The sequence below is a fragment of the Daldinia caldariorum genome (assembly GCF_022478825.1).
Source record: "Daldinia caldariorum strain CBS 122874 unplaced genomic scaffold F4812scaffold_3, whole genome shotgun sequence".
NCBI lineage: Eukaryota > Fungi > Ascomycota > Sordariomycetes > Xylariales > Hypoxylaceae > Daldinia > Daldinia caldariorum.
Genome location: NW_025953039.1, coordinates 1 through 27,712, shown reverse-complemented (window position 1 = coordinate 27,712; position 27,712 = coordinate 1). Strand labels below are relative to the sequence as shown.

At 46.9% G+C, this 27,712-nt stretch overlaps 7 protein-coding genes across 7 annotated transcripts; 3 read left to right on the top strand and 4 right to left on the bottom strand.

Annotated features, from left to right (window-relative positions):
* The first annotated feature begins 484 nt into the window (after positions 1–484).
* Positions 485–2,061, top strand: F4812DRAFT_416696 (BSP-domain-containing protein). The gene has a single exon (XM_047933104.1). It carries the CDS (start codon positions 942–944, stop codon positions 1,962–1,964), a length of 1,023 nt encoding a protein of 340 aa, XP_047792535.1. The 5' UTR covers positions 485–941; the 3' UTR covers positions 1,965–2,061.
* On the bottom strand, positions 2,062–4,535 carry F4812DRAFT_416694 (uncharacterized protein). Its single transcript, XM_047933103.1, has 2 exons — positions 3,893–4,535; positions 2,062–3,404 (listed from the first exon to the last, which is right to left on the bottom strand). Exons 1-2 carry the CDS (start codon positions 3,915–3,917, stop codon positions 2,287–2,289), a joined length of 1,143 nt encoding a protein of 380 aa, XP_047792534.1. The 5' UTR covers positions 3,918–4,535; the 3' UTR covers positions 2,062–2,286.
* A 3,122-nt stretch (positions 4,536–7,657) lies between these two features.
* On the bottom strand, positions 7,658–8,639 carry F4812DRAFT_416690 (uncharacterized protein). Its single transcript, XM_047933102.1, has 2 exons — positions 7,967–8,639; positions 7,658–7,850 (listed from the first exon to the last, which is right to left on the bottom strand). Exons 1-2 carry the CDS (start codon positions 8,074–8,076, stop codon positions 7,751–7,753), a joined length of 210 nt encoding a protein of 69 aa, XP_047792533.1. The 5' UTR covers positions 8,077–8,639; the 3' UTR covers positions 7,658–7,750.
* A 3,542-nt stretch (positions 8,640–12,181) lies between these two features.
* F4812DRAFT_416686 (uncharacterized protein) lies at positions 12,182–14,277 on the bottom strand. The gene is made up of 5 exons (XM_047933101.1): positions 13,959–14,277; positions 13,832–13,888; positions 13,645–13,731; positions 13,464–13,586; positions 12,182–13,392 (listed from the first exon to the last, which is right to left on the bottom strand). Exons 1-5 carry the CDS (start codon positions 14,043–14,045, stop codon positions 12,601–12,603), a joined length of 1,146 nt encoding a protein of 381 aa, XP_047792532.1. The 5' UTR covers positions 14,046–14,277; the 3' UTR covers positions 12,182–12,600.
* A 556-nt stretch (positions 14,278–14,833) lies between these two features.
* Positions 14,834–18,097, top strand: F4812DRAFT_449838 (exocyst complex component Sec5-domain-containing protein; the record flags this gene model as incomplete). The annotated part of the gene is made up of 3 exons (XM_047936021.1): positions 14,834–15,164; positions 15,229–17,309; positions 17,363–18,097. 3 exons carry the CDS (start codon positions 14,834–14,836, stop codon positions 18,095–18,097), a joined length of 3,147 nt encoding a protein of 1,048 aa, XP_047792531.1.
* A 1,291-nt stretch (positions 18,098–19,388) lies between these two features.
* Positions 19,389–21,879, bottom strand: F4812DRAFT_256836 (uncharacterized protein). The gene is made up of 2 exons (XM_047930769.1): positions 21,115–21,879; positions 19,389–21,053 (listed from the first exon to the last, which is right to left on the bottom strand). Exons 1-2 carry the CDS (start codon positions 21,680–21,682, stop codon positions 19,468–19,470), a joined length of 2,154 nt encoding a protein of 717 aa, XP_047792530.1. The 5' UTR covers positions 21,683–21,879; the 3' UTR covers positions 19,389–19,467.
* Positions 21,880–23,944: 2,065 nt separating this feature from the next.
* Positions 23,945–26,738, top strand: F4812DRAFT_468905 (glycoside hydrolase family 92 protein; the record flags this gene model as incomplete). Its single annotated transcript, XM_047938823.1, has 5 exons — positions 23,945–24,115; positions 24,197–24,709; positions 24,785–25,261; positions 25,313–25,692; positions 25,757–26,738. 5 exons carry the CDS (start codon positions 23,945–23,947, stop codon positions 26,613–26,615), a joined length of 2,400 nt encoding a protein of 799 aa, XP_047792529.1. The 3' UTR covers positions 26,616–26,738.
* Between the last annotated feature and the right edge of the window lie 974 nt (positions 26,739–27,712).

The window sequence follows — 27,712 nt, the reverse complement described above, 5'->3', positions numbered from 1 at the left end:
GGGGGTATCCACACCTGTAAGTGCTTCTGTGGGGCTTGTGCAGCACTAAAACACTTCATGTGTCCATATAAGTCCCAGTACTGAGCCAGTACCTAATATGATAGGCAGGAAATAGGTCTGTGACACCCCAGAAGCAGGGGCCAAGGGGGGTCCCCGTCATAAGAGGGATGGGATTAGGAACCCTAATGCAGCTCAATTGTCAGCGGATTGCCCCGCCAAGCAAATTGATGAGGGGCAACGAAGATAGCTAATAAGGTATTGTACCTACTATTAAACATCAATTATTACGGTGGACCATATGCCCTAAACCGCCAAACCGCCAAAAAGTATATGACATAATCTAAGATTGGATGACATAATCATAAAATAGGTAAATTTTTATTAAACCTTTATTAAACCCACGTTTAATTTTTTTTTAATTTTTTTTTTAAAAAAAAACAAAAATTTTAAAAATTAAATAAAAGCTAAACGAAGGTTAAACGGAGGTTAAACAAAGGCCTTATGATTATGTCATTCAATTTTTGGCGGTTTGGCGGTTTGGCGGTTTGATGGCATATGGTCCGCCGTCATTATATCGTCCCTTGTCGTCTTAGCATACTCACATCATATCCAATTATTTTTCTGCCTTTTGTACAACATCAAACTACCTCATAAAATTAGGTACCTCTTATTAAACAATATACTTACTACGCTACAAGCAACAAGCAATACGAAGCTAGTAATCTATCTTCCTTTAAAGCTTCGTTAGCTACTTACCTAGCTAGTGATAACCAATTCCCCCTAATCCCAAGTCCGACCTAAACAAATACCTAAAAGCATTATAATACCTATCTATTCCACCAACTACCTGTTATAAACCCGGAGTAATTACACCTTTTCCTCACTAATATAAATACATACCTACACCTTATCTAGGTACCTAGGTACCCACGTCTCATCCCATGAGTCCCTTCAACTCAAACGACACCGGCTCCGTCTCCGTCTCCGTCTCCGTCTCTGAAACCGCAACTCTCTATATCCACCTCACCATGTCACAATCCGAGAAAGAGGAGGCCGTCGCCGCCGCTCCTTTGTCTGTTCCATTCCCTCCAGAAACCACTCCGGCGCCCCAACCCGTCTTTCTGCCCGGCATGTCTCACGCCGCCGAAACCCCGACTCCGAGTCCGGTTCCGGCTCCCGCACCGTCTGCCATTCCGATACGGCCCAAGGCAGACACTGACACCGAAACCGCAGCGGACAATTCTTCCTCCTCCTCTTCTTCTCCCTCCGCTTCTACCGTCGACCTCCCGCGTCTACGCCTGCATATCCAAGACGTCGCACACCCCGGATCCTCCGTATTCCTCTCCTCCGTGAACGCCGCCACCGTGCTACGCGACAGCATCGACGCCATCCACACGCACCTCTACACCGACCCTCTCTCCTCTTCCACTTCCTCTTCCTCCCTCTCCCCCCCGCCAACCCGCTCCGTAACCCTCATCCTGCGGGACATGGACGGCGTAGCGTACACGACCGGCGTGGACCTGGACCCGGAGCACCACAAGGAGATCCACTTCTCGCTGCGGTACATCTCGTCCGTGGCCCCCCCTTCCTCGTCCCGCCAGTCCGCCGAGATCCGCGGCGTCCTCCTGCACGAGCTGGTCCACTGCTACCAGTGGAACGGGCGGGGCCGGGCCCCGGGGGGGCTGATCGAGGGGGTCGCCGATTGGGTGCGCTTGAGATGCGATCTGGCGCCCCCGCACTGGAGGCGCGATCAAGTGCCCGCGAAGTGGGACGTCGGGTACCAGGGCACCGCCTACTTTCTTGAGTACCTCGAGAAGAGGTTCGGCGAGGGCATCGTGCGCCGGCTGAACGAGAAACTGCGGGAGGAGGCGTATGACGAGAAGACGTTCTGGACGGAGCTTGTGGGGGGATCGGTGGAGCAATTATTTGAGGATTACAAGAAGACGCTGGTAAAGGGTGCGTAGAGAGGGTGAGGGCGACTGGCAACTTCTAGACATCATGGGGGTTTACATGCATACAGATCAAGGATAGAACGATGGACAAATGCCCTAGAGACTGAGCGTAAGAGTTGGCGGAACTGTTTTCTCTTTATTTTATTGGAGACGAGCCATAGATACCCATTTAGTGCGAAATACTACATCTTATAAGCCAATTTTTCTAACATCAAAACAAATCAAAGCTCAATATTGAATCCATTACCCTGCCAATGTCCAGATACCTTGCCCAAAATACGCCATGCCATGAGAATGAATATGCTAAATGGAAGATGAAAGGCATATGTCTTTCTTAGTTGTGGTGTGCCATACCAGCATCACTTTCGCTTACAACGCTTCCAACTTCGGTCCAGCTTGCAGGAGTCATCATGCCCCCATCATCACTCATAACATCGTAGTGTCGGCCCTCGGTCCATGACCTAGCAGATACAGCATCGCCAAGATCATCACCGGAGCCAGCTACCGAGGCAGAATCTGTCGGAGTCAGAGCGCCTTCGCTGAAGAATTCGGCATCTGAAAGAGGTGCAGCAGGTGATACTGGTAGCGGGGAGTAGAAGCTGGCATTTGAAGTGTCATGGGCCCAGGCCTGAATAGAGGTATACGCATCGTTTCTGTCATCTTGTCCGGCAGTCATGTATTCGTTAGGGCCTAGTTCTCGCTCGGAAGGTTGAGCAGGTTGCGTTTGCGTAGCCGGCTGGTGGTCCGCGAGACTAATTAACGGCGGAATGACCTCAATGGGAGCGGGCGATAGGGTAGTAAGTTGTGCAGTTTCACTCTTGAAGCCAAATTGTGTGCTAGCGCTGTAGATATCCGAGTCCATTTCATCCTTTTCAGGCTCTACTAAACTGTTTTCGAAGGCAATGTGCTCGTCGATTCCGTGCTCATCAGTAAAAGGGTTCGTGTAGGCGGATTGGGCGAGACCTCGTGCTCCCTCGCCACGTCGTCGAAGTAGGCCGTCGGTGTTTTGTAGTTCAGATCCGGTTTGGAAAACAAATGTACCTTTCTCAGCGTTGCTATCCTGTCGCATGAAGTCGTCGAAACTCGAGCCTCTTGTTGAAGCCCGCGAACGTGAAACGTTTGCTTTTTCCGGGTCGTTGCGTTCCTTTTCTTTCTTTCCCTCGCGCACAGCATTCCAATACATTAATTCTTCTCGTTGTCTTCGCCGAGTTTCATCGTCCGCATCGACGCCAGGTTCTCCGTCAACACCAAAGCCTCTGGATCGTAGAAATCCTTCGGCATCTTCGGGTCTATTGAAAAGGTTCTCTCGTTCTGCAGGGCTTACACTGTCGCCGAGGGCGTGGAGTGCGATGGCAATTCGACGTCGGAGATCGCTTGCCATGCGCTGTAATTCGGGCGATTCGTAGACCGCTACAGCAGCTGCGACAGCAACCGTGAGGGCGACGACGCCAACTGAGATGGCAGCTTGGTTAATAGGTGGCATAGCGTAAATGGTTGCAGAGAAAATAGAATGACTACTTAAAGTAGAAGGAGGGGAAATGCGGTATGAGAGAGGAAAGATTGAATATTTGTATCAAAGCTATCTGGGGAAAAGGTATTGGGTATTTGGGTATTGGGTATTGGTAGGATACCTAGGTAAGGTTAATTTAGGTAAAGATGGTGCCTAATTTATAAGATCTAATAGGATACAAACGCCGAGAAGAAACAAGCTTGCGTGGTTCATTGGCTCCTTAATTGTTCTGGACTGCGTGGACTTGTACGCGTTATTCGCCACAAGAAACTTAGAACTCGAGCCACCACCAACAGGCTATCACGTTTGTGATCCGCGGCCGATTTTGACGTGGGGTAGCCAAGGTAAATAGGTACCTGGTATTATACAATATGGCACAGTAGATACAGTAATGACATCAAACGACGAATGACTTTTTTGATTCACTTACCTTTGGCCACAACGGGAACAGGCATCGTTTAAATCCGCGTGCCTATCGGAAGGGACATGGACGTCCGTATAAACCCTGATGTTTCCGTCTTCAAAATCGTGTACGGAAGGCGAAGGGAAAAAATTGAGAAGGGAAAAATAAAAGGATACGAGGAAAGATGAGAAGAAGAAAGGAATAAAAGTGAGGGGAAGAGAAATGAAATAAGAATAAGAAGAGGGAGGAAAAATGGGGGTTAATGATAATGGGCAATTGCAACGGAGCAGTGCAACGAGGCCGCGTTCCTAATAAGGTTCGGACTTTGCAAGCAAGGCAAAGTCGAGGTCAAGTACGACCTCGAGTATCGTACTTAACCCCAAAGTTTAAGATAAGCTGGCAAGGCGCAGCCACAACCTCCCAACGTAACTCAAAGCTCAACGCCTTATTGCGTAATGGTATCGTAGACCAATGAGCCTATGAGCTACATAGTGCCTATGTACCGTACCGACTCGGCGCCTTCTAAACCGCCAACTTACACTATGGTAAAGAGTCAATTCCCACTATTCAAAGTTATACTCAATAGATTGGCTTTTATAATTGGAAACTTGAAGTGGCACAGAGCCACACATGTCTTAGGTAAGGTACCTGTTAACATGTTAATACACTTGATAGATAGTGTATTTTATCCACAAGTTGAAAGCGTAAGCATGCGCCTATTGAACTTAGATGGCTGCCTGACAGCCCCGGTAGCAATATGTAGTGGGGTAAATACATCATACATGTACGTGCCTCCGCTCCGAGGCAACCTAGTAGGTATGCCGGATATGTACCTAGGGCTGTAAGGTTCGGGCCCTTGCATAAAATTATTCATATATCATAGCCATCGGAATCGACATAGATCTCTATATGAAAAGCTTAATCTCATAACCTTGAACTGTACACTCTCAACTCGACTACGTAGAAACATTCATAAATAGTTCAATAATAGCCTTTTTCAAAATACCAAATGAATAATAAGATGTGGTTCGTCCATGCTTACTTACGAGAGCTTCAAACAAAATGAGATAGATAATAGTTTCGTATACATGTCTCGTATCGCGGAGGCTTCGGATTGCTCGGATCGCACCCCGATTTCATTAATCATGAGGCAGCAAGAGCTTGGCACCGCGACCTCATCAAAAGAGCTGACCCGAAAGATGATTGATGCAAGGTACGACTTACAAGAAACAACCCTTCTTACTATACAGCACCTCTTATAGCAAAAAACGTCCAAGTACCTACTTAGTAAATTCTTCATGAACATCTCAGAGTTAATTCTGTCTCACGTATAATATAGACAGACTCGCTAAACATATATGAGGTATATAATTTATATCTTATCAAACTCTTCTGATAGATGAGCTCCAACTATGAAATCTAGGCTTAACATCGAGCTTCTAATTTATATAAATCACAACTGTGGTCAGAATACTCACTTCCATCATTCCAAGGAGGTACAGTAAAACACATATACAACAAGACGCAGGATATCTCTAACTCATCCACTTCTATACTAAGTTCAACACCAGCTCAAGTCATTTGAGAGGAAGTATATCGATTTAGAAGGACTACAATACCTGACCAGAGGATCTTACGACAACTAATACATAATTAGGTAGATACTATTGACGATATATAGAACTACCATCTCGGTGCTTAGGGGTATAGGGGTATAGGGGTAGTCAAGCCAGTTCACACTGCATTTAAATATATACTCGAGCACATGAGTGAGAATGAATCACAAAGTAGTACCTTAGTTCTTATACCTAACTATGTTCCTGAATTTAGGAACCGTAGGTGACTAGGTCGAGCTCGCTATGATTCTCCTACCATATGAGTTGTGCGCCCTTCAACCTTGGAACGTTCGGTGTCACCTTTGATACTGGTACCAAGTGCTTCCTTCATAAGGTTGTTACTTGGCCTGACTAGTAAACACTCTTACACCAACTTACTACTTATAAGAAAGGGTCGATATATCCATAGCAACGAAGCCGCATCGACATCATTTCCAGGCCAAGGTTGAAAAGACATCCGTGGAAGGTTTTGCTTGCCCCATCTCCTAGGATGCCTTATAACTAGCTACCATCATGGTGAGCATATCCCCGACGGACACTCGAGTTCCTCATTCCAGAAATACCTTACCGACCGCATTCGTGAACGATGACGACGGCAACGGCGTGTCGCGCAACGGGCCGCTCGCTACCCGTTCCGCACTTGGGATAGAACCGTCCCTAAAATAAAAATAAAAATACAAGGATAATAAAAAGAAGTAGTTCTGTGCATTTAGGAAGTGGAAACCAGTCCCGTCTAGTGCTACAAACTCCAGGCCGAGGTCACGTTCACAACGAAGGACTCGCAATGTCTTATCAAACCTACCTACCTAATAAGCCTGGTTTGATAGCTCGAAGCAACCAAGGTGATAATATGCGAGGCGAGCACGACTTCCCCTCGTAGCACAAACGGCGGGCACTGAACTTCACCTATTGGCTCAGGCGCTGCCTCGGGTTGCTCCCTCGCTAAACATCGCGATCCTCAGCTCCATGGCCGGGCGGGAAGTGATTCGAGTACCATCGCCGGGAACGGCGGTAGTAGACGGGTTTCCCTTGCGGTATAGGGGATGCGATTGCTGGAGGCGCTGTCGTGAGACCGTCGTGTCGCGCCGCGTCTGTCTGGGTAAGGGTGCCATTCATTATACATACATGACATACGGTACGTAAGGTCGTAGTTGGGTAGGAATTTTCAACTCAACATCGGTGTTTTCTAACCACAGATAACTTTCGCTTAAAGCACGTTGTGCTCTCGTACAATACGACAGGGTTCTATCCGCGTTGTGTATAGTCACTGTACAGCAGCTTCGATCATGTTCGTAGCATCCATTGTCCCTGAAGACCCAGTACCCCTATGCGGCTCGGCCCTATTGTAAGGAGCGAGTCGTTAGGCTCTCTCGGGACTTTGCTGGACGGTTAGGATTATGCGGTCAATGGAATACCCTTCCTGTGCGTTTAATAAGCTAGCATAAGGTGATAATTGTCTACGTCTGGTTCAAGATGTGACGCCGATGATCTAGGAATCTAAGATGAGCGAAGCGGACCCGGAAGTTGGACTTCATGCGGATATGTAAAACTACCTATGGCGGATCCGATTCGTCAACGACTAAACCACATATCACGAATAACCAGAGTTCGATGGCGATATGCGTTGAAGATAGGAACAATAGTAATCAATTTTTTTTTAGTCTTTTTATCTATTTTACTTCTTTGTTTTAGGACAGTTTCCGCCCACGTGCGTCTGCTGTTGGTGAGCTTTGGGGGGGGAAGGGGAGTTCTAGTTCCACGCATTGGTCACGAAATCAACATTTGATTCGCCCTTTTGCCCTCTCCCCCCTCCCCAACATCCTCAAAAACCATCCAATTGGATCCGGAGTCGTGCTAGCCATCCCGCATTTTCCCACGCCCCCTCCACCAATATCATGTGTGTGCGGTGCTATTGCAGCCCGGGTGGCTAGCCACAAGCTGATATGCGAGCCGACGAGACAAAAGCTAAGCTTTTTCCTCCCCGCCCCAGCCGAAGTTCCAAGCTTTAATACCGCAACCCCATCCCACCCCATCACATCCCCGTAAGACTAATCTTTCGTATTACCCCATTCCCGATTAAGAACCAGGACCAATCTAAGTAATTGTGCATGCGTCTACGCTGTGTTACCCTCGAGAGGACCGCTGCAGCCGTTTTATGTGTGGAAAGGGGGATTTCTTTTTTTTTTTTTTTAAAAAAAAAAAAAGAAGAAACGCGGCGACAGGGTCCTCCTCGACGGGGAGATATTTCCGTGTTTTGTGTTTGCCTCGCTTAGTGCGACGAGGTGCTCGCGGCCGAGCTGCTCGACGACGTAGATGCGTCGGAGTTGGTGCGGGAGATACTAGGCGCCTTCGAGCTGCGCGAGCGCTCACTAGATTCCTCGCGTGTTAGTCGCTGTGTAAGGGTAGGAAGATGATAGGGGAATGGAAAAGGTAACACTAAAAATCAAAATAAAAAATACGATAGGTTGGTTGGCGGAATACTTACTATGAGGCTCTGTCGCTGTGAAGCTGGCACTTCCATTTGCCGTTTCCGGTCTTGATGGTGAAGCTGAGAGGCTTGCTCTCGACGATCTGCTTGATATCTACGGCAGGCATGGTGATGGTGATGATGGATATTATGAGTTATTGGATTTATAAAGTATAAGTGGGTATATATATATATCGTAAGTCGTTGGTAGTAGACTGAGGTCTTATTAGAAGAGCTAATGAAGAATGAGAATAGAAGGCTTAGAGTGGAGATTGGTCTTGAGGAAGCGGTTTGATGAAAACAACTCGAGATGGGGAAAAAAAGAAAAACGAGACGTTAGGCGACGAGGAGGCTCTATATATACTACTTCATGAAACGACCGGAAATGCCGGTTTTTGCCCTCGACTGCTAGATACGGTGGTAACTTGAGCTACCTAGGTACGGAATAGCTGGGAGGACCCCTTTAAGCAAGCTGCAAGATCGGAAGTTGGATTACCTAGTCTCCAGTAATAATAAGGATGATACTAATAAAACGGCGCCGGTGAGTGATTTTGTTCCTAACGCAAGCCCACTTTGTTGCGGCGCACCGGGGCGCCAGATACGGCTCACTACGTGGCTGGACGGGTTAAGTACGATACCTAAAGTGAGTAAGTTAATTTTGGAGAGGGGTGTGCGAGAAAGAAGAAAGCTTCCTAAAACCATCACGAGAAATCCTTGCAAGTGCTCAAGGCAAGGATTGTTCCACGATCGACATTTGTCATTTGTCGGTTCTGGGAATAGTTACACTACTACTTGTGTACTCAGACCGCCCTACCGCCCCGCGTCCCATGTACCTACACGCCTTGCATATGTCCGTCTACACTACACTACATACTACCAAAATTGTACATTTCATATCTCTCGACATTGGGAAAAGATGAGCGTTGCCGGAATTGTCACGCGACATCTGTGAGGATCATGCATGATGTAACCTGCACGTACACAGACCACTCGAGCTGTGGGAAAATTACTACTAGAGCTGCTAAGCTTTAACTAGCTGGAATTTCGTTCCAAGGTATACCCTAAGCGGTATCTGCATGGGACCGCGCGGGATTATCACAGTTACTAGCTTTCTCTTTGGACGAAGGCACACAACACAATAAAAAAAAGCCTAGTGTTTTTACTAATTCACTAGCAGGAGGACCAACTATGTACTTACACATATCCAGATTCCATATAACTACGAGAATTCCATAGTCCAGTTTGCTACCTACATAACTGGTTTGCGATATGGTCTAACGATCCTACTGGCGGACCGTACACCCAAGTTTCACGCCAAATCCCATAGTTATATATATCTCTCTCAGTTTAGTAGTCAGAGAAAGGGTTCAACAAGGGGGGTCGTCTCTCGATTCGATCTTGCTTCTTCGATCTTATTTACACTAGACGTGCCGATGATTTGCTTGCGGAAGAAAGCTTGGCAGGCACAGGGAAAAAGCTTCCGATGTCTCCCACCTTTTTAAACTCTGCTTCGTATTGCTTGGAATTCTTGGAAGGCCCTTCTAGAAAGAAGAGGGCAATCCTTTTTTTCCCCCTACGGTGGGCGTCGGCCAGCGAAGAAGTACTTTGGTAGTGCTTGCGGCTGGTGTACATAGTAATTTGTACGAAGTTTACGAAGGTACATACATAAAAGTCTTGGGTTTTCCCAGTGCCACGCAAACCCTGTCGTCGATTTCCCCAAACGGTTCAGCCGAGGCGCCGTCATTGGTTAAGAAACCCCTAAGCGAATCGGCTCTTAACCGTAGCGGGACTAGCCAGGTACCCATGTATCTTGGATAGGGTCCTATTCCCGCGATATTACCGCATCCGCCTGAAATTTACACAGTACGTTAGGTAGGTAGGAGGTACCTATCACGAACGGGATTCCTCAAAATCGTTAGGTTAGGGAGTTGGTGTTGAAGTAGGTACCTGTAGTAAAATAACGTAGGTACTTTTGTATTGTAAGATACCTACATGCAAGTTAATTGGTAATAAAAATTTGGGACGAGCAAAGTGGAACAGACTCGGTGAGAGCTTCCCGTTGTCCGCCGCCCAGCTTGTCTCAGATCATCTCTTACATGCCTACTATGCAGTAGAGCTTACGCTTGTTTTCCCCAGCCTCATTATGGAGACGTCCAATTAACATATTGGGGAGGCTAAATAATAGAATGCCGATCCCCCGTGTATCACAACTCAGACCGACGTTCTAGTGTTACTATGGCGTTGCTACCAATTTTGCCTCTTCTTCAAACAAGCTACCTAACCTTAGGTGCTCTTTGTTAGGCCTATGAGCATAATTGAGGGCGATATTATACATCTGTCAGGCACTCTAAGCATGCAAATCACTTCCAAGCTTCATACGATAGAGGTACCTATCCAATTCTTTTTAGCCTTATTATTAATCTTGAGACGTCCCAAGTCCTCCCCCCCCTTTCCACTCTATCCCGACTCTAGAGAGACAAATCCCTGACAAGCGTTAACCCCCTGGTCCAACGACTGAGGCATTTCCCCAGAAATAACAAATCTGATAGTGCTTAACTAGTATCTCGGGGACTTAGTATTATACATTACACGTCGTGTAGCAGTCCTCGATCGTAAGCAATCCTCCGGGTTTTTGATGGAAACATAAGCCTAAGCTTACACCTACATCTACGCCTACGCCTGGCTTTCGTGGGCGTAACCTGAACATGTGCAAAGTTTAGGTTAGGTAGCTTTAAGTTTTATCAGCCCCGATCGAAAAGTCGTGTTACCGGCTATTTGTATCGGCGACACTGTTCTCAACCACATACGCACACGCACACGCATACACATGTCTACCTACCTTACTTTAGGTACACACATGCTTATTTCACACAGCTTATTGTGAAAAGAAGTCGTGGCCATCGTCGTTGTCGCACAACTCGTGCTTCTTCCATTGAGCCGGTTGAGCAACGCCGTGCTGCACAGATTCGGTTTGAGACTTGCCCTGCTCAGAGTCGTTGGGCTGACGTACATATCTGACGCGGAGGTGATGACATTCTTGAGGGGTAATCGGCCGATGCTGTGCTGTCTTTGTCTCGCTCGTGGGTGCTTGTGCCCGGCAGGAAGCTATTCGGCGTGGGGGATTTGTTTTCTCCCTCCCCATCTCTCCCGGCTTGATACCCGAAGCCCGAGCTGCATACCCGGGTTGGAGGGTAGGGCTAGGTGGTAAAGGTACGTTAGGCAGGTAGGTATCATTGCTAGCCGTGATTACCATCGCGTCGCGTCGTCCGTGCTACGATACGAATATCACATCACTCACATAGAGGTCACAACTTTCGCACATGTCTTCGATCTTCGATATCCACGGTCCTGGCACCAATTGCGTCCCGAGAACCTACAATTGTGGCATGTAAATGGTTCCATTATTCCAGTCGGTAAGGAGAATAGTCGTGATACAGCAGCCCGTAATATCTAAGGAAAAAAAAAATCAGATTAGAGGTAAGTAAGCTAACTAAGGTTGTGATGTGATACATGATAATTCAACGACGGGCTCGATAACCTAATGAGAAAACGCAGCTCCGTTCCTGGGCTTCGGCGTCCTGGAGATCGCAACTTACCTCCCTGGATTTGATGAACGACGGTCATCTGGTCGAGATGTGTCTAGTTCAATCTATCACCATATCCAGGTCTAATATATCTCTATAATTCACTCTAGTATCCCGCTTCTAGCCCCCCAACCCACCACCCTCTTTTTTTTCTTTCTCTCTTGAGTTAGTAGTATCAGTCAGCTGTACCGAAGTTTTCCTTTCATGCTTTAGGTACGCCTAAGAAAAATGCCTCAAGATCATCATGTGTGATGGGATGTAGGACTTGTTGGAGAGCTCACAATCATGCGGTTAGCCAGCCTAGCAGATACGGCAGCTATCTATCTCCAGCTAGCAGGATGCACATCAGCTTATGGGATTTTCGTCGGCTAACAAAGGAGAAGGGGTTCGGTCAATCGTATTGTCTGTACAAGCCATAATCCGTACAGGGGACAAATGAACGTCCCTTTTAAGTTTATACGCATTAAACGGTCGTGCTGACTCGTATTGGTGTTTGTTGGTGGTCGCTCTAATTATTAGAATCCCCAAATATTATAACGGGAGAGGCACCTTGGCGCAGCGCAGATCTAAGGGGGTCTGCTGCAGTCTTCTTACTAACAACAAAGCTTGGCTTCAACGTCAGCTCAAAGGCGCCGGGTTTCTTCTAATATGCAATCAAAATATACAGCTAAAAGCGATATGGTTCTGGATACTACGGCTCCTATTAAATCATATGAATTTTGCTAATTTAGTACGATAACATTAGGTACCTAGGTAGTCTTGGAGGTGAATTTCCTTCGTTTGTTTAGGTAGATTGTATTCCTATTACCATCTCCATCTAAATCACGAGATTCGGGAAACTAGGAGAAGGGTTGTTTTGTTTGTTTTTTTGTTGTTTTTTTAGGTGGCCCGGCTTCATCACAAATTCTCAACTTGCCTAACCGGCATTCGGACTCGACTCGACGTGAATCATGCAAAAATCGTTTCCCCATTGTTATACAACTCTACAGCGCAACCGTGATATATCTCCTTCTAACAGACGCCACTATGTAGGTAGGTATGGATGATGGACCATGATGAATGAGGTATCTACAACTTGGAAATGATAGCCGCCGCGTACTCGTGAGTCTTCGCCTTTCCGCCCAGGTCGCCGGTGAGCGACTTTCCTTCCGCCAGGGTATCGAATGTAGCCTTCTCAATTCTATTGGCATACTCGGTCAAGCCCATATGTCTCAACATCATCATGGAGCTGAGAAGAAGGGCGGTGGGGTTGGCTAGACCTTTGCCAGCGATATCCGGGGCAGACCCGTGCACGGCCTCGAAGATGGAGCACTCATCACCGATGTTACCCGAGGGCGTCAAACCCAAACCGCCGATAAGACCAGCGCACATATCAGACAGAATATCACCGTACAGGTTGGGCATGACAAGAACCTTGTCATTGTACGGTAGGGGGTCGGTAACCATCTTCAGGCAAGTGTTGTCTAGCAACTCAGCATCGAACTCGATATTGGGGAAGTCCTCAGCAACCTCACGGGCGGTCTTAAGGAAAAGACCGTCGGACATCTTCATGATCGTGGCCTTGTGTACGACGCGGACCTTCTTTCGGCCAATCTCTTCGGCGTGCTGGAAGGCGAATCGGAGGACGCGCTCACTGGCCTCGCGGGTAATGAGCTTGATGCTCTGGACAACACCGTCAACAACAACGTGCTCGATACCAGAGTATTCACCCTCGGTGTTTTCTCGGATCAGGACGGTATCAACATTATCGTATGCCGTCCTGTAGCCGGCGATGGATCGGCAGGGTCGCAAGTTCGCGAATAGATTAAATGTTCGTCGGAGAGTAAGGTTAAGCGAGACGTGTCCCTTGCCAACGGGTGTCTTGTAGAGTTCAAGTTCAATCAGCATTGCGCAGGCGGTCATATAGAAATAGCCGACGACTATGGACTTACAGCAAGAGGACCCTTGAGGGCAACCTTGTTTCTTTGGATGCTCTCGATTGTCTCGGCAGGGATGGTGGTCTTTCCGTCTACTAGTTTAGGTGTGACGTCGACTGGTTCCCAGCTGATAGGTGTCTAAGAAGTTTTAGAAAAACAATAAATCTCAAAGCCGAGGTGAAACCTATGCACCAACCTTAGCAGCCTCGAAAATGTCCTTGACGGCTTGCGAAATCTCAGGTCCAATACCATCACCCTCGATAATGCTGACGGGGTAGCGACCCTATTGTTTAGACAATTAGCAAACGTGGTGTATCTTTTGAGTGATTTTCCTAGGCTGAATTTCACATGGTAATAGTTGCAAAATGCGCTTGGAGACGTACATCAGCACCCTTTACACCAGTAAACTTAGCGACCTTGTCGGAGTAAAATCTTCGGTTCTGTTTGTGGCGGAGTAGTTAGCGACCATGTTTGCTATTCAGGAATTTTGTGCTCTCTGTCAGCGCCCACCTGGAAAGATAGAGTTGCGGCGGCTCGAGGAGCAGTGGCCAGGCATTGGCGCCGCAAAGGTGCGGCTACCGCTCGGATGCTTAGCATTATGTAGGATTAAAAGGAGCAAAATATAGGTATTTATTTGTTTAGCTCCTAAAGGTAGATTTAAGATACTGGCGCAAAGGGGGAAAAAGGGGGGGTGGGGGGTTGTGAGAATGAGGTTTGTAGAATTGTTTTCTCAAGCAACTTTTGAGGCTCGGGTGGTATCGGACGGACGGCTGTTGCATCTGCAAGATCTGATAAGAAAAACCACCACCCGTGAACCGTTGGACCTTAGCTTGAGCCGAACGAATTTTCAAACCAGATATTTACCACAAGCCACTTTTTAGCTTCTTCCCCGCCTGCCACATACGGCCCGTGCTGCCAGCCTGCTCAATGTTGTCATTTGTCACCTACCCATATTGTGGCTTGCTATGCGCCATTATATGTACAATGTATGTATAATATGTACTATGTACAATGTACAATGCACTACTATGTACATGTAGCATGCAGGATCTAACCTAGATTTGTCTTAGAGTGATGCACCGCTGCAACACTAATACTTACTTCAATACCTAACATAGCATCCACTCCTTCGTAGTCAACCGGTCCTCATTTGACACATCAATACCTAATTGAACAATCACCAAACAACCCAGCACACTTTGAGAGTGTGTAGTCACAGAGCATATACCTAAGTTCGAGGAGAGATATATCCGACGATTCCAATATCGTAATAAGATTAGCAGATGGAAAAGCCATAGAATTCAAATTCGGCACGGGGCCACCATATTACCGTCGGAAGGCATACATAGTACGCATCAATATCCGGGAATAGCGACGGTAACATCATGGCCGACTTTGATAGGAACGTACTGGAGTTTTACCAGCTGTCTACCCCCTTTCCCACCGAATGGCCGGCCGAGAAGGATAAGAGCGATGACTCGGATAGCGAACAGGAGCAGCTGAAAAAGCAAAAAATAAATCGTAGAAAGTCGCGATATCAAGCGTTGGAACGAGCTGTCAGCAATAGGACTAGTATCGTCCAGGGATCCGAGAAGTCGCCAAATGGAGTGAGCAACTTGGTACAGAAAGACGAGCCCGACCCGTTAGGGACATCAGACAGCGTCGTTAGGTCATTGAAACAATTGGGAGTGCCGGTCCAAGATGATGTCCGTCTACGTATGTTTAATTGGAAAACCACCTGGCTTAAGAAGCACTCTCAGACTTACCAGATATGTTATAGGCAATCGGTTCCTCTTGTCCTCCACAAGTTTCTCCCCTGCTCTATTCCTATCCCAGATGCATGCCACCGCCGATACTCAATCCCTCCTAAACGGTCTCGACGTCCTATCCAAGTCTATCGACCAGAAATCCGCATCCCTCAAGGTTTTGGTAGAATCTAATTTTGAGAGATTCGTACGAGCCAAGGCTACCATCGACAATGTCTACAAAGAAATGAAATACAGGGGCGTCGAACCCCCATCACTGAACCGCGCTCGGAGACACTCGCGACAAGCTAGTAGAAGTAGCTTCAGGAACAGCAGTGGCGGTGCGGCTCTGGGAACGAACCCGCTAGTAACTCCTCTACCCGATACTCGGAAGAAGAATGCGCTCGTTAAAGAAAGCGATTATGGAGTTATGGGTATAAAAACGCCTCTATTAGACGTGGCAGCCAAGGCCGAAGATGTCTGGGGTCCCGCGCTCGGTGGCCGAGAGAAAGAAGAGAACCTGAAGACCGTTTCAAGTTCGCTCGATCGATACAAGGAGTACATCGAGGCTAGTTCTAACATTGCGGATAGTATTAAGAGAAAAGATTACGAGGCCCTGGTGGAGGAGTATACCCGCGCTCGAAGATTTGCGGACGAGGCCCGTAAACTCGTCGAGGAGCTAGGTTCTACCCCGCCAAGCGAGACCGAGGCGTACCAGATTCTTCTTGCAGCTCGAATGTGGTACGATGTTGGTGAGCAAATTCAACTATTCAAGCGCGAACTATGGAGGAAGCTTACGTCGCTTCATAATGCGTCAAGAACGGACACTTTGGTTGCGCAACCGCAAGATCAACATATGGAATTAATAAGCTTGTTACTAGAGCTTGGCGTCGATGATAACCCGATCTGGGTATGGCTTTTGAGCAAGTACGATTATCTTAAGGGGAAAATCTCGTCTCTGGGAGAACGAGCCAAGGTCGAAATTGAAGTGCTTCGACGCCGTCTTGCAAACGGTGAAAAGCCACCGCCGCAGATGATGGCTACACATTTAAGGAATCTTGGTCGGCTCTCAGTTGAGGGTAAAGCCAACGGGCTAGATTCTTCTGATGTTATCGAATTGTGGGAGAAGATGTTGGCCTTCTTATCGAGCCTCTTATCTAGTCAAGGTGTATTAGGGGAGGTTATAGAATTCTGGCAAACTGTTGAAGGATTTATTGATGGGAAGGCTCAAAAGGCCTTGCCCACGGGTTACAATGGAGAGTCTCGGGACCACCATAGACTTTCCCAGCAGGGAACTGTGGATCTGCAAAAAGGTACCATCGAACTAGTTGATATGATCCGTGGGCATGTCTTCGAGTTCTTTGCAGGTGCTCCCCCTGAGGATGTCTCACTACTCTTTTCCCCACTACCACCTTCACCCGGGACGCCCGGGTCTGCAGGGTTAAGCAATACGAGAGACCCTCGTTTTAACTTCGATGCGAACAACCTCCCTCCCCCATCTCCTAAAACGGGAGAGGCGTGGGAGAAATTCGCATTTTGGCCCCCGACATCAAATTCAGTCAGCGGTGTTCATTACCTCTCCAGGATGCTTAACTTGGTCGGTTCTGGGGCGTCTGAGATGGCAAGTATAGCGCCTGTCAGGCAAGGCGACGCAAAGCAGTTGGAGATGCTGAAGACTTTGGTCGGTGCTGCACGAGAGAGATGTGTCACTGCCCTATGTGCTGCTTGGAACAAAGATGCCGAGAACATTAAGTATGTCGAGGACTGGAAGCGTTCCAAAGAGATGGGAGATATCACACGCATGCCAACGAGCTTCGCCTCCTTCGAAGGTGCGCTTCTCTCTGGGATGCAGAAAATCCTCTATATCCCGGAGGCGATGGCCAAACCCGGCTCGGGGGATATTGTCTCTGCGCCGACGTCGAAACTGCTTCAGATGGTGAGGAGTCAGTATGTTACGACGCTTTATAAAGCACTTAGCGGAATGGTAGAAAATGCAGAGCGTGCGATTAAGAAAACTGATGACGAATGGACTACTGATGCGGATCTGACCGTGAGGTCTGGGAGCGACAGGGTGTCTCTGAGTCTCGGCTCAGAGACTGTTGACCCTGGAGACAGAGTAAGTTATCTCGGAAGTATATTTCGAAAACAGATGCTAACTTATGGCCGCAGAACGTCCGTATGCTCTTAACCCTGGGCAATCTCCACGCTTTGCGCACCAAAGTAGTGCCCAACTTAAATAGCCAGTTTGAGAATGCCTTCTCCGTCAAGCTTACAGATGAATCCAAGACTATCAAGGACGTACTTGGTCAGATCGACGCTCGCCTATTCCAGTCCTTCACCCGTCCATCTCTCGAGAGCTTACGCAAGATCATCCGCGCCGGGCTTTCGGATCCTAAATGGGCACCTCCCAAACCCACGGAAGTCAAACCATACGTGTACGAAGCTCTTCTCACCCTAGTCCTCGTGCACACGCAGGTGTCCACCACAGCGCCGAGCATGACGCACCAGGTGCTCTCGTACCTCCTCGAGCAGGTCAGCCGAGAGCTGCTGGAGTCGCTCAAGGCGCGGCCGCGGTTCGACCTCGGCGCGCTCATGCAGGCGACGCTCGACGTCGAGTTCTTCGCGCAGACGCTGAGCCAGTACACGACGGAGCGCGCGTCCGCCATCCAGGGCGAGATCTACACCATGCTCGACTCCAAGACGGACAACCAGGCCCGCGCCCGCCTCCAGGACGAGCTCCCCGGCATGCGGGAGGTCCTCAAGAAGCTACGGGAGCACAGCCGCGCCCAGTTCGCGTGCTTTAAGAGGCCGCGCAGGGCGGCGCCCGGTCAGGGGTCTGTGTCTTTGACTGCTGCTGGGGGCGTGGGCGTGGTCCCCGGGATCGAGAGGACGGCTACGGGGTAGAAAGAGTGGGTTGGTTTGTGAGTAAGTGAGTGTTATTAGCTGGCGATGTTGAGTAAAAGTGCAGGGCTTCTTGCCGAAAATAGAGTGGAATGAGTGTGAGTAGGTTAGGTATCTTTGTGGCTTTCTTCCATGTCGAGTTATTGTGCCTCTTGTACGTACCGACGGAGGAAATACCATACACGTCATACATACATGCATACCTAAACTTCAAGCCAAGGCCTTGGGCAGAACAAGAGGGGAAGAAAGACGGGGGAGGTACCTTAGGTGCCTACCTAGTAATCGTTGGAAGCTGTACATTCCTAGGCACTCAAGATCGAGTAGACAGGTATGTAGGTATATAGAAAAGCAAGAAACCTTCAACTAAGATCTAGCTAGCCCCTATTTTTTCTCTGCCACCTCTAAGGTCAAAAAGTATTAATATTTCAATTATTAGGTAAATTGGATGAAGAAACCAGAGCCTACGCACGCAATAACATAAGCAGTAGCCATAATTTATTGAGAAAGCCTCACAAAGTTGTGAGGAGCTTTATTATTAATTGGCGAACCGAGTACCTAAAACAACAATCATACATCTCCTTCCATATCCGCGCCTGTTGCTATCTCAGTCTCTGTCGCTGCTGGCCAAAGTGCCAGACAGGACAAGACCAGGCCAGGCCAGGCCAAACTGCAAAAGTGAAGGAAAAAGCAAAAGCCAACAACAACCCTGAACACCTAACTATGACCATGCATCCACTTAGGTACATCGTCCTCATCTGAAGGTGAGGGCGAAGAGGGGTATTTTCTTTCAAGTCTAGAACAACGATAACGAAAAATAACGTCCCTAAACCTTTCTCTTTTCCTATGCATGCAAAATGTCTTTTCCATGATGAATACCGAAAATGTCGTGAAAACGCCGATTTCCAGGGTGGGTTACCAAAGTACCATCCGTTGTCGTGAGACGTGCCATTTTCGCTTCAGAAGAGGAGAACAAAGGAGATCTCTTGGAATTTTTTTGCTTCCTTTTATACATTTTGCCCTCTCCCTAGATGTAATAGGGGCCGAAGTATCAAGAATCTCGCAGGCGATGTGTGTGATAATACGTACGCATGTAGCATATGTACGGCGTGCCAGTGGGTTATCTGAAACATTCGTGAAGTCGTATATACTGCGTGAGTCTATATTCGTGAATCGTGATGATTTGTTCCTTATTTTCCTTTCCTTTCCCTTTCGTTGAATTCTCTATATCCGAAACGTGCGTATGAAAGTCGTGAAATGCTTATAAGCAGGTAGGCAACTGAGAAGTTTGTACAAGAATCGTGTGAAATGTAATGCGTTCAAAAAAATAAAAAATAAAAAAAAAAATCCATGGTCTATTGGATTAAGAAAGGCCCTTAGTTGTTGAGCAGAAGAGACGAACAGAATAAAAACTCGAGAGATCGAGAATCTGTCGGCTGGAAATTGTTTTGATCACGACGAGACTCCAAGTAGGCGGTCGTGACATTGAGGTAATGGAAATAATCCTGCACGGTTGGATCGTTATCGTTGGCCACAAGTGGTGACTCCGGGCCCATGGCCATTGTCTTCGGCAGAATGTGTCGGATGACTAGCAGCATTCTGAGTAGCTCAGTTAGTTCCTGGCCCTGGGTTGTGAAGCTGTTCGGGGGCTTCTCAAGAGGCCACTTCGGGCGTAGATTCTCCTCATCCCATGCTTTGAACGCCCACGTAGTTTTCTCCATACAGTTGAGGAAAAGCATCACGGTCAAGAACATGGGAAACCCGAGTTTTGCCTTGCCGTCCTGCAGGTGCTTCTGGATACCATTTAGGAGGACTTTGCTAGCGGCTGATGCTTTGCGCTCGGCTGCGGCGGTGAGCTGCATGCAAATATTGGTATAAGCCTCGCAGTCAGAATCGTCCTTGATCAGATACTCTTTATCATCTCCTTTTACGAGCATTGTCCATTGTCGTTCTCTATCCATCATCTCAACAATTCCCCAAAGCTCCAAGGATCTCTTGAGAAGTTCATCATTGGTGTTATTTGCAACCGTGGTAGCAATATCTAGTGTGACACTGACATATGGAGACGGCTCACGGCGGATGAACTCATTGAGATTCTCGCGCATATATGCCTCAACTTTTGTCGGGATATCCTCGTTGTTGTCAAGTAATATCACCGGACCGGGGCCAGCACCACCATCATCATTTTTCTCCTTGGGAGTCCCCTGTAGAACCTTAAAGGTGGCTTTATGTCCAGTCTCAGGGAAATGTGAGACCTCAAGCACAAGCCCATTATTCTGTAAATTGTGAGTGGTCTTGTAGCCATTAATACGCTTTTGCGACATGACAACTTGGACACCGGCTGAGTACAAGTTGATGTGTTCTGAGAGCTTCGTTCGGACACACCCTGTATGCCAAATCCGAGGTGCAAGGACTTTCTTACAGGCATTGCACGGTGTACCCTTAGAGCAAGTCTTGCGCAGAATGCGACAGCGAATGCATGCTCCAATACGACGAATCTCTTGGACCTCCTTTCTGCGACTGGTGTCGAACCGCGCTCGACTATGTCGGTGTCGAACTCCATTGAGGGTATTGCTTGTATCCATGCGAAATCCACCTCTATTCAGAGTCGCTGCCAGGTGCTGACCATGATCGTTCACAGTTGCGGGAGCGTGAATGTCCTGGGGCATGTAAGTCATACCCTCCCAAGGAGCTGTAGGTTCGGCTGTATTTGGCACCGTATGCGGCCTCTCCGGGGACGGGGGATAATCAATTAGCATCTCGGCACTTTGAGCATGGTGATCATGGATGGATTCGTCGGTCATTAGTTGCGGGTCTAATAGGGACGTATTCAGGTGAGCCGTTGCTGCCATGGCTACGGAGAGTGCCGAGTGGGTGGGCGATCCCGCTTTGGCTTCGAATGCGCGTCTAAGCCTCTCCTCCGCGGTAAGGCTCTCGGAATGCTTCTGCAGCATATTGATATCTAATAAAACTATATATTAGTATACGTCTTTATATACTCGTAACTTAGCTTGGGACCATACCCTTAAAATCTCGCTGCGATTGACCGTCCAAATTTGTCGGCGGATTGTCCAAAGTGAACTGCTCATGAAGCTCGAATGAATTGGCAGCAGCCGCAACAGGTACGACAGCAGCAGCCAAAGTTGTTTGAACAGCTTCAGCCGTAGGATCTTGAGAGATAGGGGCATGATCGTCATGCTTCTCGTGGGCCTCAAACTGACGAGAGACTTCGGCAAGGGTTTCTAGGGGTGTCCAGATCTGATTCTGAGATTGATCGAGTGAGGGCGCAGAAAGGCCTTGGGGGTGTCCAGGAAATGGGCCATGGTTAGGACCAGTATGCAAAAGACCGTTAAATGCGGAATTGTTGGAAGCATTGTTAATACCGTGTACAGCAAGACAGGCACGGGTCCTCGCTTCTTTTGAGAGGGCGGGACATTTCTTGATTAAATGATTGATCAGACTGTCATATCGACCCTTGGGAAAGTTTTCGCCACATGACTTGCAGCTATGGTGATACCTATTACTATTATCATTCAATTTGGCTCCTCTCTCGAAGAACTCGAGAATTATAGGATTGGGCTTGCGGCCCATCTTGTCGGATTGACAATGTCGTCACTCAAGGGATCGAGTAGATGGCAGAATCGTGCGGTGAGTCCAAAAGATTTGATTATGGAAAATTATTCGGCCCGAAGAAAATAAGACAAAACCTATTTCCATGAATAACCATGAATAAGACGGACGGGTAAACAGATGGAAGAAAGTGGGGAGCTTGGTGTAATGGCCAGGGTTTGTGTGGTATGGAAATGTACAATTATAGGTTAAGTATTAAGGTTATTCCCAAGTTCGTCTCAAGTTGCCGCTCTGCCGTTCCACTTAGGCAGGTACCTACCTAACTGACATGGTAAGGTAGGTACGTGGGAAGCAGTCGCGACTCGCCAATGGTATGAATTGGAAGTTACCAAAGGCGGTCGTACTGCCGGTCGCACTTGAACAGATGTAATGTATTGTACAAAGCAGACAACTAAACAGGCCTACCCTATCTTCAGTTAAAACAATTATAGCATAACGGGTTACTGACACTGATGCTGTGATCGGCTCGATTTGTAAGGGTGGCTTACGCAGAAGAGAAATACAAATCGGTCCCATATAAACTAGGTGGGGCAGCAAAGTATTTCTTTTCTCCACTATCCCCCAACTTTTATATATCGTAACTTAAACAACCTTCTACGACTTTTTACGACCTTATTATAATTACTATGTAATGAGATAAGCCCTGTTATTGATTTTTATATCGTTAGATAGCTGAAAGGCTGTTATTATAGTGAATGTAAAAAGTTATTTTGTAAGGTCTATTTTCACGGCGATATCGTTGAATATAATGTCAACGATTACTGCTTCAAGGCTTAAAAACGCTGTAAACCTGCATCTATCGTGCTGGCTTATGGCTACCTGGCTTACAGCTCGAAAGTTGTCCCAAAACGGTAAATAATGGGCCACTATACTCCTTTAAGACTAGCATATTACCCTTGCTAGCGCGGTACATCGCTTACAAGGGCTTACGAGGGTTTTGATGGGTCCAAAAATCAGTAGTGTCAAATTTACTACCGAATTAGGGAAGGCGCTAGAGGGGTATTTCTTTTAGTATGAAAAAAATATTCAAAATTATCATAAGCCACCCTTACGAATCGAGCCGATCAGGGCCTGAGTGGACAAGAGTGTCCATGCATACCCTATTTTATACCAAAACCTACACATCTTCAAAAACTATTACAATTCTACAAAAGTAACTATATATCATGTTTTGCAGAGTACTTTTAACTGTTTATTCTCAATTTAATATTGGAGTTTGAAATAGGTGAGTAATATTTATATTGTAGCAACTTTCAACTACACAAACTCAAGTTTGAGATATTGGTCTAACTATACAGACTTCACAACCTGATCAATACTGATTCTTATTTTATAGACATGAGTCTCTCCAACGAATATATCGCTACTGTACCACATTTATTAATGATTAATGCAATGCGACCATATTAAATGGCAAGGGATATCCGACACTTTAAGATTTACGCTCAGGGTCCAAAAGTTTAAATAAGACGATCCTTCGGGCGACGAGACCGGACGAGATTAGGCGTTAATCGAAACGTTCAGATTACAAGGTTGACGGAAATCGGAAACAGGTCGCATAATAAATTCATCCTGTAAATGCTTCGAGTCCATAAATACTACTAAAGTTAGCTAATTGAATCAGCTTCGGCGTCGTTCTATATGACAACTCCATCTCGCAACGTTCAACATGTCGCCTAAAGGTAGAACAACCTAATTGATGGTTTTGGAACTATCAAGTAAATAGCAGCCCTACGCCTAGATGCCAAGCCTGTATCAACAAGGTTTTCCTCGCTGACAAGGTTGTGATCTTCGCTGCGCCCTAATAAAAGAAACAAACGAAATATAGGGTTCCCCGTCAACAACCCGGTTCAACATTTGTACCTATTGTACAATACATAAGCAGCAGCGGCAGCAGCAGCGGAGCAGCTATTTCCTACTTAAGCAGAAATGTGCAGACTGACAAGTCACCAGGATCCCGGGAACCGTGGCTTGGTTACCCCGTTCCATAGGCCCAAAATAGATCCTACTCCTGACATCTATGTCATCAGGAACCAGAATAGAAACGTTGCGTTGTTTACTATGTTACTATTAGGGTAGCCTCTTTACTACCTCCTAATCGTTCGTTCTATTCGTACTCTCTTGGACAGAGTATTACCTATACATTCTTTACAAACTCTCTCTGTAATCGCTCGTTTAGTTTTTAGCTCTAAGCAGACAATACTATAGCATGTGGGTATTTCGATGTTGAAATATTTGTTTGTTTCGCTATTGGATTTCGTCGATCGCTTTCGCTTTCACGGTTCAAGTTCGCCCGACAAGATGCGCGCACCCGCGGCCATGGTGCTGGGCCTCTCAGCCGCCCAAGCTACGAAGTTCGAGGCTCATGACCCGACTCAGTTTGTCTTACCATTTGTACGTAACTACCTCCAAGTCATAAATACAAATACTCCACGAACGCGTCTGTGTTCCGAAACTAACAATTCCGACCGAAAGACCGGCTCCGTAAATGGAGGCAACACTTTTCCCGGCGTCAGCTTACCGTTCGGGATGGTGAAGCTGGGCCCTGATCTATATACCGGATCCGACAGCTATTCGGGATACCAGTCCAATGGCAATTTTACCGGCTTCAGCTTATTGCACGAGAGCGGCACGGGTGGCGCGCCCAAATACGGAGTTGTCAGCCAGTTACCCGTTGTCGGCTCAATCGACAACCCACTGAATGACCAGGGCATTGGCCGAGCCAACGCGGACGATGCGAGACTCGGCTATTATAAGTCGAGTCTTTCAAACGGCGTTACGGTAGAACTCGGAGCAACTGGTAAAGCCGGCCTGTTCCAATATCAGTTCCCAGATGATGCAGATGTTACCAACGTCGTTGTCGATGTCTCTCATGTTCTTCCTTCTTTCAGGGGTCAAGGTCTAGGCCAAAATTACTTGGGCGGTAATATTTCGGTGTCTAAGACAGATAGCGGTGTTCGATATCAAGGATCTGGTTCTTATGATAATGTAAGTTTATCAAAGCCTAACCATTGCAAGTTTATTAGTTAGAAGACATCTGATCGAGTTTTAATTTTCCCCTAGGGTTGGAACCGCGCTCCGAAATGGTCGGTTCACTTCTGCGGCTACTTTGATCAGCCGACGACATTCAAGACGTTTTTGGGAGAGGACTCAAAAGGCGATAAGCTAGCTGACTACAGCGATGCTTCCGAACAAGGCTCTGATGCCCGGCTGGGCGCTGTTTTTACTTTCGACGGCAAGAATGTTACCTCAAGGGTAGGAGTATCGTTCATCTCATCTGAACAGGCCTGTGAAAATGTTGATAGGGAGATTCCCGCCGGGACATCTCGGGTTACTTTGGAAGACAACACAAGAACGGCCTGGAATGACCAGATTCTATCCAAAGTCACCACGACGGATTTTACCAACACAACAAGGCTTCAGCTCCTCTATTCGTCTCTTTACCACATGTCTATTATCCCGAGCAACAAGACCGGGGAGAATCCACTCTGGTCATCAAGTGAGCCTTACTATGACGACATTTTCACGTTCTGGGACACGGTAAGTTATACTTCTTCCAGAATTTTGATATGCAAAATCTAACAAGCCTAGTTTCGATGCACAACTTCTCTCTTGCATATCCTGCAGCCCGTCGTGTACGAGGAATTCATCCGTTCTCTGGTTGATATATGGAGACACGACGGCTTCTTACCCGATGCGCGGTCCTCGTTCTTCAACGGTGCAACTCAAGGCGGTTCTAATGCGGACAACATTCTAGCAGATGCTTACGTGAAAGGCGTCCGTGGTGCTGTCAACTGGGATGATGCATTCTCTGCCATGGTCACAGACGCTGAGAAAGTACCTCCGAACAACAACGATCCCAGAGACAAAACTGCCTCCACTAAGGAAGGACGAGGTGCCCTGCCCGACTGGATAGATCGCGGATATATCACCACAAAATATAAGCGCTCCGTCAGCCGAGCCGTTGAATAGTAAGTCATCGTCTCGACCGTACGTATCTTCTGGTAGACACTTAGACTCATTAATGCTTCACAGCGCCGGAAATGACTTTGGTCTCTACCAAGTAGCCAAGGGTCTAGGCAAGGACGAGGAGGCACAGAAATACCTCAACCGCTCGCGAAACTGGCGCAACCAGTGGAACCCGGACCTCGAGGCGCTCGGCTTCAAGGGGTTCCTGGGGCCGATCGACGAGGACGGCAACTTCAAGGACCAGGACCCGCTCAGCTGCGGCGGGTGCTACTGGGGCGACGATTACTACGAGGCGCTGCCGATCGAGTACTCGTTCAACGCGCACCACGACATGGGCAAGCTGGTGGAGCTGTCGGGCGGCCGGGACGCGTTCGTCGCGCGGCTGGAGAAGTTCTTCGAGGGCGGGGTGAGCTCGGGGAACGCGCAGTTCAACCACACCCTGTTCAACCCGGGCAACGAGCCGAGCTTCACGACGCCGTACCTGTTCAGCTACGTCGGCCGCCAGGACCTCAGCGTCAGGCACAGCCGCTACGTCGCCGACAGCTACTACGCGCCGACGCCCGGCGGGCTCCCCGGCAACTCGGACGCGGGGGCCATGGAGTCGTGGCTGCTGTGGTCCATCATCGGCCTGTACCCCATGACGGGGCAAACCACTTTTCTCATCGGGTCCCCGTGGTTCAGCGACCTGACGATCGACCTCGGCGGCGGGAATAAGCTGCAGATCAACGCGGAAGGGGGAGGAGGCGGCTCGTCCCAGTCTTACTACGTCCAGTCGCTCAAGGTCAACGGGAACAGCTGGGATAAGGCTTGGGTTACGTGGGAGGATGTCTTCGCCAAGGGCGGCACGCTCGATTTCGTCCTGGGCCCGGAGCCGGTTGATTGGGCGACTGGGGACGCGCCGCCGAGTCCGGCTACGGAGTCGTAAAAGGTGGTAGATGGTGATGGTGTTGATGTTGTAAGAGAGACGGAGGGAGATTAGAGTTGTATCTACCTAAGCTACCTAGACCTAAGGTACGAAGTAAAAATATTTGATTCTTGTATATACGGGAAATTGGGGTGTATATATACCTACCTGGTACACATGTTTTTATCCGCCTAAGCATACAGGTCGGGTAGATAATAGAACCCAGAATTTAATGTTCTTGCAGCGTGTTTCAAATACCGAGGTCAATGTATTCTTACTATTCCATGCTATGTGAAAGGTTTAGGGTTGAGAACTTAGTTGGAAATTATAAAATCGCTCATAAGGAGCTCAGTGCCAAGATGTCGAACAAGATATCCGGAACAACTACTTCTAATAACGTGCCCCACAAGTTAACCGCTTAAAATTTAATATACTTTTAATATAATTATAAATAATTTAACAAAAACAATTAAAATTAATTAAAAATTAATTTAATTATCATTATTAAGCGGCGCTTTTATTATTTTACATGTTTTTACGTTATAATAATATTATAAATTTTATAATATTATTAATATTAATATTATTTTTTTCGAAAAACCTTTTTTAGTAATTTTTTTAAAAGCTTTAAAATTTATATTTTCTTTTTTAACCCGTATAACCTTTTTTTCAACTTAAGTAAAAGGTTTTTTATATTATAATTGCTTATTTTTAACGTGTTAATATTTAAAAAAAAAAATTATTTTTTATAAATTAATTGTTTTTTAATAATGTTATTTTATATAATAATTTATATATTATTTTATTTAATTTATTAATAATATTAATTTAATAATTTTAAACTTTAATTTAATATTATTTACGGTAAATAAAGTTTAAAAAACTTAATAAAATATTGAAAAAAAAACTTTTTTTATTTATATACGTAATATTATAATATATTAAAGTTTTAATTATTAAATTATACATGTATTTTAAAAGTAAAAAAACAAATATATTAAAAAATTAAAACTTATAATATATTGTTACGAACCAACAGCACGGGAACCATACCTTGTGAGGAAGCGGGGTTCTTGAAACGTACGATCTCGCGGTTATACCTCGGACAACCTAATGGA